General features: G+C 36.1%; 1 protein-coding gene across 2 annotated transcripts in view; it reads left to right on the top strand.

The window, feature by feature from the left end:
- LOC150074954 (transportin-3-like) overlaps positions 1-22,738 on the top strand; it is a 742,971-nt gene that overhangs the window by 246,670 nt on the left and 473,563 nt on the right. For both annotated transcript variants that reach the window (XM_090388987.1, XM_090388988.1), the window contains one exon: positions 1,624-1,724. In XM_090388987.1, the coding sequence (XP_090245113.1) occupies positions 1,624-1,724 (101 nt within the window). The remainder of the gene's footprint in view (positions 1-1,623; positions 1,725-22,738) is intronic.

Below are 22,738 nucleotides of genomic sequence, written 5' to 3' on the forward strand. Positions count from 1 at the left end.
AGTACTCGAGCGATAGGCCAACGATTGGGTACTTCCCAATCCACTGTATGGAGGATACTGTCAACAAACCAAATGAGTTCATACCATCTGCAACGCGTCCAGTCATTGGAGCCTGCGGATTATCCACTCCGGAGGACTTTTGCTACTTGGTTTCTTCAACGGAGTGCAGCAGACAGTGCATTTGCTGCGTCCGTATTGTTCACAGATGAGGCAAGTTTCACAAGAGAGGGAACCTTCAATCAACATAACGCCCATTTGTGGGCTTTGGAGAACCCCCATGGTACGCGAGCACGTGCAACTTAACACGCCGTTTCTCTGTCAATGTTTAAGCTGGCATTGTTGGAGACCACCTCATTGGACTGTACCCTCTGCCCCCTTGTCTGGACAGTAGGGCATACTTGATCTTTCTACAGCAAGTCCTGCCCGAACTTATTGAAGAAGCACATGTTCCTCAGTAGTTGCGCCGCTCAATGTGGTTCCAGCATGATGGGGCTCCCCCACATTACACCAGTGACGTCCGCCAACACCTAAACATTATATTTGGACAGCATTGGATAGGTTATGGTGGTCCGGTTCATTGGCCTGCTAGATCGCCGGACCTATCATGCCTGGACTTCTTCTGCTGGGGTCAGAAGACATTGGTGTACGAGACTCCCCCATTGATTCAGTTGAAGACCTCATCGCTCGCATCTCTGTAGCTGCCGGGGAGATCCGAGACACGCCAGGAATCTTCCAGAACGTTAGGGATTCCATGCGGTGGCGCTGTGAAGCCTGTGTGACTGCTTCTAGTCGAACTTTCGAACACCTTCTGTAGCATGACTTTTTTGCCAATGTAAAACTTGTCATTAAAATGATTTCTGTTACACTAACGAGTTGCTGTTTCTGTTCTTTTTTTTTTGCTCGCGACCTCCCGCATGACGAAGGCATTTCAGACCCTGCAATGCTATGTGATTCCGATTTGTCTTTGTGCCCCCTACACCTCCTGCAAGTTTGTCGCACTGGTAGTGAATCATCTTGTATAAAACTACAGAAAATAATTACAGTACATATTTATATTGCTATTTTTCTGTGGCATTATATTATAAATAAATAATATAGAAACAATACAAACACAGATGTCTTTCGCATTATGTTGTCACTTTGCTTTTCATTTCCATATTTCCTATCCTGAAAAACCTTCTATAATTGCATGTCATTTGTAGCCATTAATGCTTTACAACAGCAACATTCATATTAGCAATTTTTTAAATGGCAGGGCATCTCATTGGTAGATAATGGAAATTAGTGTTCTGTCAGTACTTCAGGGATGCTTAATAATAATCATTTTATATGGAAATTTTCTGAAAAAAAAATCAAAAATAGTCTCCTTCCAAAATAAATTTCTTAAAATGCAAAGCCTTGATATACATTTTTATATTATGAGCATATCATATATACATGATATGCTCATAAGTTTTGGTGGATTGGTCATAAAACCATCTTATGTTTCAGATAAATTTATCAGTTTGCATGACCAATCCTCAGTTTACCATCACTTATAATAAATTAAATATTTGGCAGTTTCACTGTATTTGTTTTTCCTTCATTACTGTATTTGTATTTCTCTTTTTTTCATATTTTCAGGATACTATGAAACATCAGGCACTAGCTCAAGCCTTATTTCAAGGAGTTTACTCACTTGTAGAAGCTTATCATATGTCTGTTGTTCATGAGGATGTTGACAAGTAAGAATCTGTTATGTATTTTAACATCCTTAAAATCTCTCTCTCTCTCTCTCTCCCCCCCCCCCAAATTCCAATTGCCATTATGATTATCCTACTTACTGACCAAGAAACCTGGAACTATTAGCAAAACTCTTATGGATTTCTTGGATGAGTATTTTCTATGCCAGCATGTTTCAGATGCAAAAAGAGAAGGCTCTTGATCTTATTATCATCAGTGAGTGTCATGCGTTAAGAATCTGTAGAGGTAAAAGTATCATTAGGTGGTGGGGATGAACACAGAATATTGATGTCAGATTTACTTAAAAAAGTAACTACCATCAAGGGCAAAGGGAAAGGCTTTCACTCTTGTAAAGGTGACTAAGAAAGTGAAAGCCCTTCCCTTTGCTTTAAAAACTGTCTGAAAATCCCCTGGTGGTCTCATACAATTTTTAAAATCTGTTCAGTGGGACCAACTGATGATGTCACCAACAGTGAATTCTTAATGGGAAGCATTTAGAGTAGTAATAGTTGAAGCTATTAGGCTTTTTATACCAACTAAGACATACTTTTCAAGAGTGAAACCTAAATGGATTAAAACAAACTGCAGCTGCTTTCAAGGTGCATTGCAACCTTGGAGACAGTTGCAACTTGTATGACTAGAATTGCTCCTGTCTGTCTGTCTGTCTGTTCCATCTACCTGCCATCCCTTGTTCTCATTTTGGGTCATTTTAATGGTCACAGTACTGCTAGTATTAACTCATGTGCCTGGTTAACAGATTATCTGCTGGAATGCAATGACCTCTCCATTTTAAATGTGGGGAACAGTGCATACTTTCATCAAACTCTCGCTTTGACTATCATTGATTTGTTTATTTGTTCTCCTTCCTTCTTATTCATTTGCATGGGAATTAGTTATTTCCACCTTGACTTATGTGCATCTTTTTTATCCCATTTGGATACGAAAATCGAAGAGAAAGCAAGCTGACTGGAATGCATAGAGACAGCTGGCACAATTCAATCCATTAGCCTGGTTTCAATCAGTGATGCAGTGGCACGTGTTACAAAAAATATAATCCCTGGCAATGGTGTATTTAATTCCACAAACATCTGCATGATTTCCGTTTGTGAAAACTATTGTGGATTTCTGATTGCATGTCAGCTAGGAGTGCACAGGACCATTTCTGACACTATCACACTAATGAATATCTTCAGCTTTCTTTAACGGAAGTCTTCAGTGAAACTGTGTGGTACATGCTATATACTACAAGGTATTAGGGGAGTCGGCCCAAAGTAATTGTGTAATAACTTATTTGAAGTTAGAATAAAAATAACTAAATTCATTCTGCAACAAATAACAATTAACTTGAATAACAAATATATATGAAGAATGAATAACTAAATAAGAAATGATTTATTTTAATTTTTATTCAAATAAAAATTTATTAAAATAACAAACAATTCTGTGTCGTTCTAGAGTTGTTACCATAGAGCTTCTGCATAATCACCATTTTATTCCACCTTTTCTTTTTTCATAAAAAATAGCAACTGTGTAAAAAATTGAAATTTTAAAGTATGCTGCAAATTTAAAAAAAAAAAAATTGTTAAAGAATGTGGCTGTGATATGCACGTGAGAATAGTTAGCCGAAACTAACATTAAAAAAAAAAACCCTTTATTCTGAAGGTTTTCATTTCCAGTGGAAAATAATTGATTATATTGATTGGTCATTGTATTGATGATGTAATCATCTTCACCTCTGCAGTAGACACTGTTAATTAGATTTTGTCTATCTTTAATACCATCCACACATAGCTTAATTTCAATCTCAGGAATTCCTTAACTTTTGAAACCCTTAACTTTTATTATGAGGAAACTAAAATTCTTGAACACGAAATTATTTCATAAGAAAATAAATTTAGGGTTGGTTATATTTGCATTTTAATGGTTTCCATTTATTTACACATAAAACTTCTTTTATATAATCAATTTCTTAATACAGAAAAATTTAGTGTAATGCAGGAAGACAGAAATGAAGAAATTAATAGTGTTTTGCAGAAATTTCTATAACATGGCTCCCCTTATTCATTAATAAATTCCATCACCTTACTAGACTTTAGACTGTCCTATACTCTTCATTTTCATTTCTCTGAAATTATTAGCATAATCCAATGATGTACAGAAGCTACTTTTAAACATACTATAGTTTTGCCTTCATGGAGTTCAGGTACTGTTATTCCTACTCCAATTGCCATTTATCCCACCTCGCTATTGCCATTTATCCCACCTCGCTATTGCCACGTTTCTTTTTGCATTAAGTTAATAATAACTAATTGACTATTTATAGGCATTTCTACACACATTTTACTGCTTCCAGGGGTTGCCACATGGTAATTCTAAATACACACGCACAATGCCATTTCCTTTTTGACTACAGTATTGGCTAAATGTGGTTTGTCAGCTTGGAAATGGTAAATATGTCTTATGCCTACTTTAATTTCTAAACTCACATCCTTCGTTCTCTGCCAGGTCAATGATGATCAATGGGCACTATGCAGTATTTTTTAAAAATCTTTCTTATTGTATTAAGGTTTAGATAATTCAATTTATTTAACCTCTAAACCAAAATTCTGTTATATCTTATATTACACCAAATTATATTATTGGTTATTCAACCTCAAAGTTTGATGTCAGCTTAGCGCATATTGATCATCACAGAAACAGAACCCTTATCGCAGTTTTTGGGTGGTTAACCCAGGACGAAGTCACTTAGATTGTGAGTAAGCAATGATAAGTTTTGTTTAATATCCTTTTATACACTATATTATCCTATGCATTTTCTATAGATCTATCTAGGTATATATCTTAATATGGTTATCTTACTATAATCTTCCCCTTAATATTATACAAATACAATATATTTTTAGGTTAGGCAGGCGAAGGCAGATTACGAGAAATCTTTCGCAAAGGATGCTAAGAAAAACGGCAAGCATTTCTTTTCTTATATAAACTCTACTGCAACAGGATCTGATTGGTCCACTTGATATTGATGGTTCGACTGTTGATGATCCTGCTCAGATAGCAAACAAACTGAATGAGTATTTTGCATCTATATTCACACGTGGGGAGTTATTAAGGTTTGAAAATACCAGAAGGTTAACAAATTGTAGCAGGGTGCTTTTTGGCTGTGATTTTGTAATAACTGAGAGCAAAGTGGAGGAGAAATTGTTGAAGTTAAACATAAGAAAGGCACCAGGGGTGGATGGGATCTATCCAGTTATATTAAAGGAGGCGGCAAAGGATGTAAGCAAACTCTTAATCATAATTATGAGAGCATCTTTGGACTGAGGGGGGTCCCACGGACTGGAGATGTGCAAATGTATCCCCAATTCACAAAGGGGGGGGGGTCGAAGGGTGACACGAGTAATTACAGACCAGTTAGTTTAACTTCTGTTCCGGGTAAAATAATGGAGCCACTGGTTAAAGATGCATTGCAGAATCATCTAGACAAGACTGCAGCAATAATTCAGACACAGCATGGGTTTGTTAAGGGAAAGTCTTGTCTGACAAATTTGATTGGATATTATGATGTGGTTACAAAGAATCTGGATGCAAAAAATAATTTTGTTATGATATACTGGAATTTCTGGAAAGCTTTTGACACTGTTGCGCATGGAAGACTACTATACAAATTGGAGCAGAATTGGAGCTACAGTGGATAAAAGGATGGTTGAGTGGGCGAAGACAGAGGGCGGTAATCAATGGGTGCTGCTCTTCATGGACTAATGTTATTAGTGGAGTCCCACAGGGTTTGGTGTTGGGTCCACTGTTGTTTTTGTATGTTTATCAATGATATTGATGAAGGTATATCAGGCTTAGTGTCGAAGTTTGCAGATGATACAAAGGTTGGCAGGGTTGTTAATGACAGTAATGGCAGTGTGCTACTGCAAAAGGATCTAGAAAATTTGGGCAGATGGGCTGTGAAGTGGCAACTGAAGTTTAACCTTGACAAAAACAAAGTACTGCATATGGGTAGAAGTAACCCCAGAGAAACGTACCAACTGTGTGGTACTACACTTAATGTGGTAGAAAATGAAAAAGACCTGGGAGTAATTGTACTATCAGATATGAAGTTCTCTGAGCAATGCAGACAGGCTGCCAGGGCAGGTCATGGGGTGTTGTCAATGATATACAGGAATTTTCTTAGCAGGGAAAAGGAGGTGATTGTCCCTCTGTATAAGGCAATGGTCAGGCCACGCCTTGAGTACTGCATACAGGTCTGGAGGCCTCATTTTAGAAAGGATGTGGATTTGCTCGAGCGTGTACAGAGAAGGGCAACAAGATTGGTGAGGGGAATGAAGGGATCCTCTTACCAAGAGAGGCTTAAGTTCTGCAAATTACGGTGGCATCATTGTTGAAGTTGATATGTTAAAAAAATTTAAGGAGGAACTGGACAAACATTTAGAGGGAATGGTCGTGTGAATTTTTTTTTTTTTTTTTTTTTTTGGCTGTGCATAAGCTGATACATTTGCTTTCTTGCAGCACATGCCACTACTACTACATTATGGACATAGTGCATCCATTACCACCGCAATTGCATTAGCCCATAAATGCAGTTTATTAATTTTGTGTATTGATGATTACCTTTCATACCACTCATTTAATATATATATATAGCTTATATATATATATTTAGACGTTTCTGTAATAAGTAATAATAAAAGGTATACTTAATAAATGACAGTTCTATTGGTCTCTTTGTTCTCTCTATAATCATTCTGAGGGCTTGTACATATGAAAAAAGAGTAGGCACTTCTCTAAGAACATATTACATATAGCTTAAAATGTTTGAAAAGTTGTACCTATATTTGTTCTAAGCGCAAAAATTAATTAATTTTAGTTTATTGGCATTCAATTTGTATATTGACAGTTTATCTGTATTAATTTGTATGTTGGCATTTCATCCTAATTTTGGATTCCAACTATTTTCTTTCATTGGGTATTAAATTTAATATATTTAATATATTTCAGAGTCCCGGGTGCCAAGTGTTTCCATGGCCAAGCGATCTTTGAGCTCTTTAAAGTGATTTCAACCCTTTTCCTTCAAAGGAATCGCTCTTCTTATTAAGTCTAAAGTTAGCTTCTCTTAAGTTTTTCATAAAGCATAGTAGACTTCATCTTACAAGTAGTAAGTTAAGTCAGGAAAGAAAAGACACCTTTCCTTTTATTTTTATTAGAGTTACTAACCTAACAACTGCTTGGCCACTCGTGGCATTACTCCTGCCTCCCCACGGCGTGGCCAGTAACCTGAGTGGGATAACCAACCCTCAGGGCCAAAAGGAGTACAAAATGGACAAAGAAATCTTTGATCCATTGAGATACTCTACCGATAAAGACCTACCTGATCATGACTCCTATCAAAATAAAAGACAAAAACAGATCTATGTCAACAAAATCACCCAGCCTTTCTCCTTATTCATTCTCTATCAGATTTTACCGCCAGCAAATTATCGCCATTTCTAATCCAAAAATGTCTGGAAAATGCTGCAGGATCACCGAAGATTGTAAAACAATTACAGTCTGGTGATCTGCTGGTAGGAACAGTGAAACCAAAACAAGAAAAAATATTAATGAAACTGACCCCATGCCACTTTGAATATCTCCAAAGGAGTTATAGCGGAATGAGACCTCATTAACATTTCAGAGGACAAAATTGTGCAAGAAAGAATTGGCAGATCAAAGAGTAATACACGCGAAAAAATTTTAATCCGGAAAGATGGAGAATTAAAGCCTATACAAAACATAATACTGACCTTTAGTACTCCAAACTTACCAACAATGTTTAAAGCTAGGTATCTAAATTGTTGTATACATCCATATGTACCGAATTCCATCAGGTGTAATAAGTGCCAGAAATATGGACACTCTCAGGTAGCATGCCATGGCATTATGATTTGCCCAAACTATGGTTCAACAGAACACACTCAAGTTGATTGTACTGTAACCACCTGTCCTAATTGCAAAGGTAACCATCCGGCATATTCAAAAAATTTTGAAGTGTGGAAAGTCGGCAAAAAAATACAAAAGTACAAAATAGAAAACAAAGTAATGTACCAGGAAGCCAAAAAGCATGTTATGCAGTTTATGCCGAAATGCACATATGCACAAGCAACCCAACACAGCCATTCTATTGCTACTCAAACTGACATTACAGTCCCTCCAAATACTTCTCTTGCTGATTGGGCCAGATCCATGCTTAATGCTAAGCCACAACCTGCCAAACACAAGCAACTGGAACAAGGAATTAATACTCCAATTTCAGTACCACCCAATGTGCCTGGAACTACTAAAAAAAAAAGCAGACAAAACAGTACCAACAGACCATGCTCAGACCAAGAAACAATTCTCTGTACATATGGAATGTGACAACAAAACTGACCCAGAAGAAACTATATTAGAACTTCACGCAGAAGAACACATGGATACAGAGCGACCGATCTTCCCCCAAAAAAAGATAGAAATAAAACAGATTGTTACAAACAAACTGCTCCAAAAAAAAAAAAAAAAAACAGACTGATCAAAACATAACTCCTAAAACCAAATAATGCAGCACATACTCCAATGGAACTGCAGGGGCATGCAAGCCAATATTGATGACTTATATGACTTGATCAATAAGTATAATCCAGTGAGTGTTTGTTTGCAAGAAACTAATTTAAGAAGACAGGTAACTCTCTCCATTAAAAACTACACAATATACAGAAAAGACAGGAATACTGCAAAATCCACACATGGAGGGGTAGCAATATTAGTTAACCCTAAATCCTCACTTATTTCTCTACAAACCTGACTTAGAAGCCGTTGCTGTGCGTGTTGCACATGGAATAACCGTAACTCTCATTTAAACCAAACAGTACTATCATGCTAAAAGAACTAGAAGATCTAATAGCACAAGTGCCAACACCTTTCTGTCTCTTTGGAGATTTCAATGGTCATCACCCATTATGGGATCTTCTGACATGAATCAAAGAGGACAACTGATTGAGACCTTACTGAACCAACAGCAGTTAACCATACTAAACACTGGCCACACTTATTTACATTTTCCCACAGGATCCATCTCAGCAATTGATCTGTTGATCTGTTCTCCCATTTTATTTCCCAGTATGGAGTGGACAATCCTAAATGATCTGCACAACAGCAATCACTTTCCAATTATTTGGAAAATTCAAACAAAACAATCTCACTATCCAAATTACAGAGTAAAATGGAAGTTCTTAAAAGCAAATTGGGCAAAATACTCAGCCAGTGTCTCTTTTGATGATCAATTTATTAAAACACAACCGATAGACGACTTCACCGAGCACATTTCCATACACATTTTGACAGTAGCATCTGAAGCAATCCCTCAGTCGTCTGCAGATCAACACAGACATGAAAAAGTAAAACACAGGTGGAATGAGGCTTGTAACAAAAATTTTTTTCCAAAAAGGAAAAAAGTAAAGCCTGGAATCTATTTTGTAGGTTTCTCACAGCTGCCAAACTCATATTAATAAAAAACAAAAGGCAAGAGCACGACAAATGAGAAGACAAGCCAAAAAAGAATCGTGGATAAGATTTGTCAGTACCATCACGAAGAACACTAGTAGTCAGTTAATATGGAAGAAAATCAAATAATAAATGCATTCCTTTTTCTGCTCCAATCTTAATTAAAAATGGACGAGAACTTTTCTCTCCTAAGGAAATAGGCGATTTCCTTGGAGTGTTTCAGTTAAATATCAGCAGCATCTGCATATGACAATTCTTTCCTGAAAATCAAAACCTCGGCAGAAAAATATAAAATAAATTTTAATACCATCTAATCTATTCCTTATAATTAGCCTTTCATCTTAACTGAACTCCAAGAAGCTCTGAACAGAGCTTCTTGGTGCAGCATAAGCCTCAGGCTTCCTTGTACCATATGTCTAATAATAATTTACAGAAAACTACCGGCCAATTTCTGTCACTAGCTGTCTGGGTAAAACACTAGAAAAAATGATATACACAGCAGACTAAAAAATGAATCCTTGAAAGTAAAATTCTGTTAAATATTAAATCAATATGGTTTCCAACAAAACAGATCCTGCATAGACCTAATGATAACAGCCGAAACTAACATTCACAATGCATGTGTTAAAAATGAACATCTAGTAATCGTCAGTCTAGATATTGAAAAGGCATTCGATACCACATGGTGGTATGGCATTCTTCAAGAGCTCTATTCCTACGTATTGAGAGGATACTTACCTCAATTCATTCAGAATTTTCTTAAGCACAGAACACATTTTCTTAAGCACTTTCAAGTTTGTCACCAGAATGTACTTTCACAGTATTTTATCCAAGAAGGGGTGCCTCAAGGATCTATACTTAGTGCCACCCTCTTCACAATTAGGCTAAACATCATGACGCAAATATTCCCAAAACTGTAGAAATTTATTTGTATGCCAATGATCTTGTCATATCATGCCATTCACCAAACATTATCAGCATAGAGAGACAGTTACAACTTTCCATAAATAAGTTGGAGACGTGGACCCTACAAAATGGTTATCGCCTGTCAGAACAAAAGACCATTGTGATTCACATTTGTAAAATGTGCAAATTACATCTGGAGTCTGAACTAATTAAATTAAGAAATTGACCAATCCCTCTTGTCAGCAATATACGTTTTTTAGGTTTAACACTAGATATGAAACTCAATTTTGCAATGCATATAAGTTACCTCAGAACTGTCTGCTTGAAAAAACTCAATATGCTCAGAGCCATCTCACAATGCATAGGAAGCAAATAGGTACACTCTCCTGCATTTGTATTGATCTCTAATCAGGTCACATCTAAACTGTGGTGCAATAGTCTGCGACTCAACTAGGAAAACTCTACTTACAAGACTGATTATCATACAACACAGTGCTCTGCATACAGTTTTTGGGGCCTTTTGAACATCCCCGGTCCAAAGGCTCTGTATCAAAGCAAATAAACCACCACTCCGCCTCAGAAGGAAAATGTTACTCCTCACCTATGCAGCCAGAATTAAAAGCCTTCCTTATCATTCCAATCAAATGCCACTTTTCAATCCAGAATGGATAACGTTCTATAACAATAAACCAACTGTTATTAGACTGCAAACATTGATGCACTGCTGGAATGTACATCTTTGAAAACACGCTTAAAGAAACCAGAATAACTGGTTCACAAAGTCAACTTACTGTGACACCTATTTCCAGCATTGGGGGGAAAAAGTTCCTGAAAAATTGTAACATCAAACAACTGCACGCAGGACATGCTTCTAGCAATGTGCAGAGGTGCATAATATATACCAATGGCCCAAAATCAGATCCCGCTGTATAGCAGTCTTTCCCTCATTCACAGTGTCTGTATCTCTCCTGACTGAATATAGTAGTTATACTGCAGAATTGTATGCAATCCAGCTAGCTATAGACAATATCAATATCCATCTCAACCCCAGTAGTTTAATATAACTTTGATATTATATACTTGGATCTTAGAAATAGTATAAGGCTCTGCCCAGCTGAGCCTTATACTTATTTAGGCTATCAACTTCCACGACAAGGGATGGAAGTCTGTTCCACCAACCAACCACCCGCTGGCTAAAGGCAAATTTCCTCATGTCTATCCTACATCTGTCCTTCCTCAATTTGAATTTATGCCCTCTCAGGTGATTATTCTGAGCAAGAGGAAGAATCCCATCAGCATTGAGCATGCTCAAACCATTCAAGGCTTTATACACCTCTATCAGATCACCTCACTGGTGCCTAGTCTCCAGACACTGTCATTTGCAAAACTTAAGCCTTTCTTCGTAAGAGCAACCCTTTGTTCCATTCACTAATCTTGTTGCCCTTCTCTGTACTCTTTCCAGCATCTCTACATCCTTCTTGAAATGAGGCCTCCAGACCTGTATACAGTACTCTAGGTGTGGCCCGACCATTGCCTTATACAAGGGAATAATCACCTCCTTATCGCTGCTAGAAAAATTCCTATATATCATCGACAAAACACCATGAGCTACTCTTGCAGTCCATCTGCATTACTCAGAAAACTTCGTATCTGCCTGCACAACCACCCCCAGGTCCCTTTCATTCTCTACCACTGTCAGTGTAGTACCACAGAGTTGATACGTTGCTCTGGGGTTGCTGTTTCCCATATGTAGTACTTTACATTTGTCAATGTTAAACTTCATTTGCCACCTCTGAGCCCATCTGTTCAACCTTTCCAGATCCTGTTGCAGTAGCATAGTGTCAGTAGTGTCCTTGACAACCCTGCCAACCTTCGTATCATCTGCAAACTTGGACATTAAGCTTGATATACCATCATCAATATCAATTATAAATACAGAAAACAATAATGGACCCAATACTGAAACCTGAGGGACTCCACTAATAACATTAGTCCACGATGAGCAGTGTCCATTGATTACCACTCTGTCTTCTCCCCCTCAACCAACCCTTTCTCCATAGCAGCAATTTGCCTCCAATGCCACACTGCTCCAATTTGTGCAGCAGTCTTCCATGTGCAACAGTATCAAAAGCCTTTCTAAGATCCAAGTATATAATATCAAAGTTATTCCCTGCATCCAGTTCTTTTGTGACTGCATCATAGTATCCAATCAGATTGGTCAGGCAAGACTTCCCTCTAACAAAACCATGCTGTGTCCGAGCTATAACTGAAGTCTTGTCTAGGTGATCTTGAAGTGCTTCTTTAACCAGTGCCTCCATTAATTTTCCGGGAACAGAAGTTAAACTCACAGGTCTATAATTACTTGTGTCAGCCTTTGATCCTCCTTTGTGAATTGGGGTCACATTTGCACATCTCCAGTCCATGGGTACTTCTCCTGAGTCCAAGGAAGCTCTCATAATTATGGCTAAGGGTTTGCTTACTTACTTTGCTGCCTCCTTTAATATAACGGGACAGATCCCATCCACCCCAGGTGCCTTTCTTGTGTTTATCTTCAACAATTTCTCCTACACTTTACTCTCAGTTATTGCAAGACTCTCTAGCTTACTGCCAGAGTTGAATACACCTCTGGCATTCCCCTCGCTGAATAACTCCTCATGTGTGAATGTCGATGCAAAATATTCATTTAGTTTGTTAGCTACCTGAGCAGGATCATCAACAGTTGACCCATCGATATCAAGTGGACCAATCTGATTCATCCCCTTCCTTCTAGAGTTTACATAAGTAAAGAACTCTTTGCTGTTTTTCTTTGCATCCCTTGCCAAAGATATCTCGTAATCTGCCTTCGCCTGCCTAACCTCCTTTGTAACTTGGTTACAGATCAACTTGTATCTATCATAGGCTTCTGTGTCACGTGTTAATTTGTATGTATCCCATGCATTTTTCTTCTCTGCCATATGTCTCATTAGTTCATCTGACATCCACTTAGGCCTAAACCTTGAACAATATTTCTTAGTTGGTATGTAAAGCCTAGTAGCTTCCAAGATAAGTTGTTTGAATGCTTTCCATTTTGAATTTGCTGTTGGTAGCATCATCAGTTGGTCCCACTGTATAGAATTTAAATACTGCCTCAGACCATCGTAGTCGCATTTACGAAAGCAATATCCCTTCCCTTTACCCCTAATGGTAGTTATCTCTTTGAGTAAATCCCACTTCAGCACACTGTGATCACTGCCACCTATTGGTTCATTTACCTGCAGATTCTTAATGCATGAGGAATCACTACTGATAATCAAATCAAGAGTATTACTCCCTCTAGTTGCCTCCCGAACATGCTGATGTAGAAAACAATCATCCAATAAATCCACAAAAGCCTTGCTAGTGTGTGATTGACCAGCAACCAAATTCCAGTCAATATCGGGGAAATTAAAATCCCCCATTATAAGACTCTCTGATTTACTGGCCCACTCTATTTCCCTGTACAGTTTCTTATTATACTCATCAGAGTCATTAGGCCTATAGCACACTCCCACTCTCAATTTTGATCTCCCAATGCTTATGTCACACCAAACTGACTCAACACTGCACTGTCTAGTGATGTATTTCTTAAATAATAGCATAACCCCTCCTCCCTTCCTATTCTGTCTGTCCTTTCTGTAGACATTGTACTCCCCAAATTCCAATTCTGCGTGACACCAAGTCTCTGAAATCCCCACAATATCTGCCTTTGATGTTTTGAGCAATACCTCAAATTCATCAAATTTATTTACTAAACTCCTAGCATTGGAGTTTAGTAAATAAATTTGAATAGTAAATAGTAAATAAAACACTCAAGTATACAAGTATACGTGCACCTGTTCTTTTACTTAGTTACCCTAACACAACCCATGTGTTTTCTTGTACCCCAATGATTCCCAGCAGTCTCTGAAATATCCTACATCTTATTTTCCAGGCTGTGGCTCATTCCAATAGAAATTATAGTGATCAGGTTCATTAGAATCAGCTGCTTTAGAGAATCAAATTTCAAAGAACCGATTCAAATCATTAAATGCACTACACTTTCATCTTTTATTAGAATCAATTTTGAATTCCTCTGTGATATTTTTCTGAAACAAATTTCTGGAGGTCACAACCAAAAAACAATTTGCAGTTTTCAATTTATTGGCCCTTTTTGTTTGTACAATTTGTTATAAACGGGTAGTTACTACAGCTTTAACAGAAGAAGATATTGCCCAGTTTGTTACTGATAATTTCGCCGAGGAGGAGGAAAATGAAGATTAACCCGAACGAATTTCAGTTACAAACTGGCAAACTTGTGAAGCTATAGCAGTTCTGAGGAGAGGGTTGGAAGAAACTGGCGCAAGTGATCGTGAATATCGATTGTTATACAATATTGAAAAATCGTAATGTAGTGATAATTTAACTCAATCTAAAATAAGTGACTACTGTATTTTAAATTAAAATCATAATACATAGCATTATATTTAATTAATATGTACTAGGGCTTGCATAAAACCGAGCAATTTCAAAACCGAGTTTAACCGAAGTTTACTCTTAAAACCGGTTTTAAAACCGATTTTCTCAGACTTAGGGAAAATAATTAAAAGCTTATAGCACAGGTATTTATTTTATCTTGGGTAGATTGTACAAATTGTAATCAAATCTTTTAAACAAAATCTATCACCTCTTATAGTAAAAAAAATAAAAAAATTAAAATGCTTCAAAAAAGTAACCAGCTTGAGATTATACAAAATTACAAATTGTATTCAAATCCTTTGAATAAAAACTATCTTCTTGTATTGTAAACAAAAAATAATAAGCCCTATAATAATATCAATAATAATAAATAAAAATAATATGAAAAAAAAAAACAGCTTGGGGAAATTACTATTTATTGCTCAGCTTTTTTCTGAAACTGATCCTTTAAAAAACACAGTATATTAAGCATTTTTCCTGATAGACTTGACCTTATTTTTGTGTTAAAGAGACCAGTAATAGAAAACACTCTCTCAGATTGGACATTTGTTGGTTTAATGGTCAGCAGTGCTCAATAAACTTTCTCCAGCTTTTCACTTTTATTGCTAGTTGCCTCCAAAATTTTAAATTCTTTGTTGATTTCCAATTAACTCGGATATTTTGAAGGCTCTTCAGTTAATCTCTTTATTACACTATCATACTCTCGCATGAGTGTATCTCCAACATCGGAACTAGACGAGTCTTTGTTTTCTTCTAAAAGAACAGTTCGTTTATTTTCAGTTTCTTCATTCAACGCTGACTCCTTCGGAATGTTTTGCAAATAATCTCTGATAAATCTCTTCAGCATGCTTTTTGAAACTTGCTTACTTGGAAAATCAAAAGTTCTTGAACCTGAATCTTCTTTCCTAAACTTTTTGGAGTTGTGCAGATAGCTCAGCAAAGCCACAGTTTGGCAATTTCGTCCTGCATTGTAACGCTGCAAAAGGCTTTGATGAAACTTTAAAGCAAATGGGTTTTCTGCTGTATCAAGCTTAGCAAGCAGAAATTCTATTGAAGACTCGGCTTTAAGTAAGTCTATCTTCTGAGGTTGTAGCCTTCTTAATCATTTCAACTGTCGCTAAGTTTCACATAGCAATTCAAGTGTTTTCCAGTCATCGTCAGACACAGCTTCAGTTGACAGTACTGCATATAGAGCATTTGGAATGCAATTTTTCAATTTCAAAAATCTCTCAATCATATAGAATGTGCTATCCCATCTAGTCTTGCAATCTAATATAAGTTTATATTCTTTCCCATTAAATTTTGCTTTAACAAAATTTTGTAATATGTCATTTTTGGTAGGCGATTTTCGAAAAAGCTTGCAAATTTTTCTGAGTTTGTTAATAGTTTGTGCAATATTGGCCATTGGATTGAAGAAATAAATGAGTTCATCGGTAAAGTCGGTTTGATAAAGCATCCTTGCTGTCTTTCTTCAAATTCTTTATCATCACTACTTTCTTCATTATTTTCATTTTCTTCATTGTCTTTGGGAGACTCAGAGACTGTGGCACCATAATTGATTGCTTTTTCATAAAGAACATCTATAACTGACAGATGTATACAATGGGCTATACATTGTTGATGATTAGGCGTAATTTGCTTGCCAAACTTAATCATCATTGCTCCATCGGTGGTGCAGGCAACAATATCCTCATCCAAGTTCAAACCAAATTCCTTCAAGTGTCCATTCACAATTTGCTCAGTTCTTCTGCCATCAAGTGAACCATTAATCTCAATAAGACCTAACGACCAATGATTGTCTTTTGAATGCACATTTATATACCTTTTATTTTGTATAGACGTATATACCTTTTATTTTGTATAGACGTATATTCGTCTGGAGTCAATGAATACCGTGCACCCAAAACCAATGAATTTTTGAAATGCTGAATGAGTTCTTCTTTCTTAGTTTTATAATAATTCAGAACCATATTTTTAATTCCGTTCACTGAGGCTGGTTGATAAAGTTTTTCTAATGTTCTTACCATTTTTACTGGGGGTTCACTGTTATCTTGTTTAATGTCAATCTGATGCATTTTCTTTAAATGCAACATCAAAGACGATGTAGATCCTCCAGACGACTTCATTATCTTCTGACATTTCGAACATTGTGCTTCATCTTTGCTTTTTTTCGAGCAAAATAATTCCATACATTTGCTTTCATCCTAGACATATTAAGAGTAATAAATATTAATTAGTAGGAATTTGTATCACTGACAATTTTAAATAAAAATATTCAAGATAACTGGCTAAAGGCACAAAACTATGCGTCACTCCTGCAAGCACTGAATGAAGAGTCTAAACGAGGCAAGTTTCAAAATCTCCACGAAAGAAATTTTTTATTTATTTACTTAAAATTTTTTTCCCCCAATTAAATCTATTGTATTTTCAAAATTACATAAAAGCTAAATTTGGTGAAACTGCTTTTTGGAGAACATTTGATCGCAAATTTAATACGAATAAAGAAGCAAAAAACTTTCTACGATTGAAATTTGATGCAATATTCAGCGTATCTGTTTCTAGTGGGTAACTATCAATAAGGCACGTTCCATAACTTCCTGGCGAACAAGATAGATGGAACGGAGAAATGTTGAGCATTTTCTTTTACGCTATCGCTCCGACTCACTCAGTTGTAAATGAGTACACCTGCATCGTGCCATGATATAGGTGGGAAGATAAAAGGTACCCCTCCTAGATTTGGGCCACTTGCCCATGAGATTCGTACCTAAACATAAAATAAAATAAAATGAAAATGTTTAAAACATAAAGCAGTTGAACGATCCAGTCAAACGAACAAACAAAAGAAAATGTGCGTAACAAAAAACTATATTCGAGGGCTAACTAAGAAAATATTCGAATCCGGTTTTAGAAGCTCGGTTTCGGTTTTAACAACTCAATATGAAAACCGATTTAACCGGTTTTATAAAACCGGTTTGCAAGCCCTAATATGTACTATATATTAAACTATGTACCTAAGTATAAATTTATTTTCATTTTGCTAACTTGTGGATAATATTCTTTCACACATCATTTAATTGGTAATAAAGTGTAAATTTGTGCATTATATCTTTATTTTTATAGCTTGTGATTAATATTTGTTGATTTTTGCTTATTACAATCACAGTTTATTAGAATCAAAATTGAATTGGCAAACATAATCACTAAAACCAGCACTTAATGTACTTATTTTTACCTCTTATTTATTAATAAGTACATTAAGCACTAAAACCAGCATAAATAAATAACTAAATTAAAACTAATGTACTTATTTATTAATTTTTTTACCTCTTATTTTTATTTTATTTTATTTTTACCTCTTATTTTTATTTAATTTTATTTTTACCTCTTATTTTTATTTTATTTTTACCTCTTATTTTTATTTTATTTTTACCTCTTATATTTTTATTTTATTTTATTTTATTTTTACCACTTATTTTACTTTTCCTACATTTAATATTTGGACAACTTTTGACCATGTTAGGACTTTTATTCTCATCTTTACTACCTACTGTAATACCAGGATCCCTTCTAAATAGACAGAAGACTGTTACGCTCCCTCCCAGTATATCCGAAGTACCTCTATTATTATTATTATTATACACCATTTTTCTATGCTTTTTGCTTTCTACTTGCTAGCTCTAAATTTTATATCTCAAAATCTATTAGAGCAATTCAAGGGAAATTGAGGTGCTATTACTATCCTTACTCTTACCTCCCTTTTTTTTTTTTTTTTGCCTTCGTTATAATCCTTTCTTTTTCACCACTTAATAAGTTAATTATTTTTGGCTGGTAAATTAGCCTAAATTATTTACTTTTCACAAAATAGCATAAAAGAATTTTCACTTCTAACCCCACATGTAATTTATAGTTGGCTCTCACTTTCTATATTATTTGTTTCACTGCTATTTGTTGGGCTAGCTATTATTTTGCCAATTTTCTGCTAAATTTTAAAATAATTTATATAATTTGAATAATTTTGGTCATTTGGTTGAACCTAGCTAAACTAGCAGATAACAAACAGAAGCAGATAGCCTTTGCCAATTATTGATTAGATGTATTGAAAGGTGCTAGCCCTCTTCAATTCATTTGGCCTTTAGGGTTCTCTTGGATTGGTGTTACTCTTAGACAAAATCGCACACGAGCCAATGTGAAAATCGCATTATATCAAATTGAAGCAAATTCGTGTTGCTAAAATGGGCATTATAGCAGAATTGACTGTATTGTACTTTAAACACTGTTCAAATTCCTTATCTTACATACTGTTGTAATTAGTGGGTGTGTGTATGTATATATATATGTATGTATACATATATATATATGTATGTATACATATATATACATACATATATATGTATGTGTACACACACACACACACACACACACACACACACACACACACACACAGGTGACCCCTGCTTCGCACTGATAATTCATTCCGGAAAAACAGTGCGCTAAGCGAGCACTGCATTATGTTGTAACTACTTACGTATCAAAATTAAACTTAAAATTCCAATTAAAATCATGAATTTAATTGATCTAAATTGATTTAATTTAATTGATGATTTTAATCATGAAAAACGTGTCGATTTTGATTTGTACTTTGGCTCCCTTCCTGATAAACTAAAAGGAGTTTTAATTTTAAATCCCCCACAGCATTACCACCCAACAATAAAGTCAACCGATCCTTCGCCGCGTTGAAACCTGGTATTTTTTTTTTTTTTTCTTCTTTCAATATGAAACTTCTTTTAGGCATTTGTTTCCAAAAAAAGTCCTGCTTCATCTATGTTAAAAACTTGTTGAGAAGTATAACACATAATATCCCTCTTCAATAATTTTAAAAAGTTCTTTTTTGAAAGTTTCGGTTCCTTGATTTGCACTTGCGGCTTCTTCTTGGATTTTAAATCTATTCAACCAGCCCTTACTAGTTTTAAATGTTTCCACATTTTTTTTTAGGTGAGTTTTCTTCAGATCATCATATTGGCTAATCTCTCTCTCTCTCTCTTTTTTTATAATATTTAACTGAATTCTTCATTGGATATTATCTTCAAAAAAATTAGTTAAAGTCTCTCCATTTCAATCCTAATAGCTGGCCTAGCCTAGTTGCTTGCAGTGGAACAGCTGTCTTTCTCGCTGCTAAAATTAGTTCTTTATTTTTTATAATTGTTCTTACAGTTAAACTTGCCAGTCCTAAATTATGGCACACATCCGCTTGTCGTTGACCGGAATCGATTTGCTTCAAAACGTAAATAAATTTTCAAATTCAGTCTTTTTCTTACATTTATAGCCTTCGGACTGCGTCCAGACGTTGTTGCTTTTTCATTCTTATCCGCTATTATTAGCTCTTTGAAAATGTAACTGCGTTCGTTGCATTAATTATGATACAATATTCGAGTAAACTGTCCGTTATGCACGATGTCTAATACTGTACTGAGTGATGACTAGACTTCGGATAAATGCATATAACGCAAATATTACAAGCAATATACTTGATCATTTTTTAAAATGTTGATCTCGGAACTACGTAACAAGTCACTGTACTGCAATTAAATTAGCTTGCTAGAAAATTTCACCGAGCGTGGGAAAATTTCTCAAAGTTGGTGTGGGAAACGTTTTAATGCTGTTTTGCTATTCGTTTTCAAGCTATCGACTCCATCAAATGAAACGATTTCATTATGCCAAAAATGCAATCTGTAAAGGAGCATTATAGTGATTTGTGACAGTGTTATAGTCAGATACGGGTTATTTTTATTTATTTATTTTTTTTTATGTGAACCCCAAACACGAGAGGTATTAGAACCTATAGTACTTAGTACCGTGCTTGGGTTAGGGTTGAAGGAGAAGTATGGGGGGGGGGGGATGCCGGAAACTTTGCTCTAGAGACTAAACATGGGTTTCACCACTTCAAGCCTCCAATAAGCAAAGTGGTGGTATTTCACCGTTTGATGAAAGCCATCTACCACCTATAAATATAATATAAGAACAGCGTTATAGTGAATCAGCGTAAAGAGAACCGCATTATAACGAGGACCTGCTGTATATGAAATATGAAATATTGGAATAAATGTAAGATGTATATCAATGTATCCGATTATCAATAATTATCTACATAATCATTATTTTATTTTATTGCTAATTATATGTTTATTTATAGGGTATAGCAATGTAAACCAACACAGGCTATATTAGTCTTTATGGGTTGTTTTGGGCTTATGGCCCGCTTAGTACTTTTATGCCAATGTTTTAATACACTTTGAGTACCTGTATAGTACTAATTATACTCTTATGGTAGTAATTACACACACACACACACACACACACACACACACACACACACACACACACACACACACACACACACACACACACACACACACACCCTGACTAAGAGAACAAAGAAGAGGGACAAAGAGTTTTTCATTTATGTGAATACAAAGAATAAGAAAATAAATCATATCAGACCTTTGTATACTGGGAAAGTCTTAGAGAACTCAGCTGATGTTGCTGATGAATTTAGTAGGTATATTGCATCAGTCTTTACTCCCATAAGACCCTTCATGCTGAGGCGAGGCTGTGTGAGTGAGGCCCAGACAAATGACATTGGTAATTTCAAAATTACAGATAACTGTTTATTGGAAAAACTTTTGAGCCTGAAGCTGTGTAGGGCGTGTTTAGTGTCAAACGGCACAAGGGGTTTTTCCCATCTCCGTGTAGTATGCATTAGTAGAGGCATATGATGCAAGAAAGCAAGCTTATGCAGCATCAGCCAAAAAAAAAAAAAAAAAAACTTCCACTTCACCCCTCTGTTCATTTGAAATACCTGTCCAGCTGAGACTTAAATTTATTTAGGCTATCAACTTCCACAACAAGGGATAGAAGTCTGTTCCACCAACCAAATACCCGCTGGCTAAAGGAAAATTTCCGCACATCTGTCCAACATCTGTCTTTCCTGAATTTGAATTTATGCCCTCTCAGGTGATTATTCTGAGCAAGAGGAAGAATCCCTTCAGCATTAAGCATGCTCAAACCATTCAAGGCTTTATACACTTCTATCAGATCATCTCGCTGGTGCCTAGTCTCCAGACACTAATTTGCAAAACGTAAGCCTTTCTTCGTAAGAGCAACCCTTTGTTCCATACACTAATCTTGTTGCCTTTCTCTGTACTCATTCCAGCAGCTCTACATCCTTCTTGAAATGAGCCCTCCAGACCTGTATACAGTACTCAAGGTGTGGCCTGACCATTGCCTTATACAAGGGTATAATCACTTCCTTAACCCTGCTAGAAAAATTCCTGTATATCAGGTCCTTTTCATTCTCTACCACTGTCAGTGTAGAACCACAGAGTTGATACATTGCTCTGGAGATGCTGTTTCCCATATGTAGTACTTTACATTTGTCACCTCTCAGCCCATCTGCTCAACCTTTCCAGATCTTGTTGCAGCAGCATAGCGTCAGTAGTGTCCTTAACAACCCTGCCAACCTTTGTATCATCTGTAAACTTGGATATTAATCTTGATATAACATCATAAATATTATTTATAAATACAGAAAACAATAATGGACCCAACACTGAACCCTGAGGGACTCCACAAATAACACTAGTCCATGATGAGCAGTGTCCATTGATTACCACTCTCTGTCTTCTCCCCCTCAACTACCCCTTTATCCATAGCAGCAATTTGCCTCCAATGCCACACTGCTCCAATTTATGCAGCAGTCTTCCATGTGCAACAGTATCAAAAGCCTTTCTAAGATCCAAGTATATAATATCAAAGTTATTCCCTGCATCCAGTTCTTTTGTGACAGCATCATAGTATCCCATCAGATTGGTCAGCCAAGACTTCCTCTTAACAAAACCATGCTGTGTCCGAGCTATAACTGAAGTCTTGTCTAGATGATCCTGCAGTGCTTCTTTAACCAGTGCCTCCATTAATTTTCCTGGAACAGAAGTTAAACTCACAGGTCTATAATTACTTGTGTCAGCCTTTGATCCTCCTTTGTGAATTGGGGTCACATTTGCACATCTCCAGTCTATGGGTACCTCCCCTGAGTCCAAGGAAGCTCTCATAATTATGG

The sequence above is a fragment of the Mastigoproctus giganteus genome, chromosome 14 (genome assembly GCF_048544385.1).
Source record: "Mastigoproctus giganteus isolate SK-2022 chromosome 14, ASM4854438v1, whole genome shotgun sequence".
NCBI lineage: Eukaryota > Metazoa > Arthropoda > Arachnida > Uropygi > Thelyphonidae > Mastigoproctus > Mastigoproctus giganteus.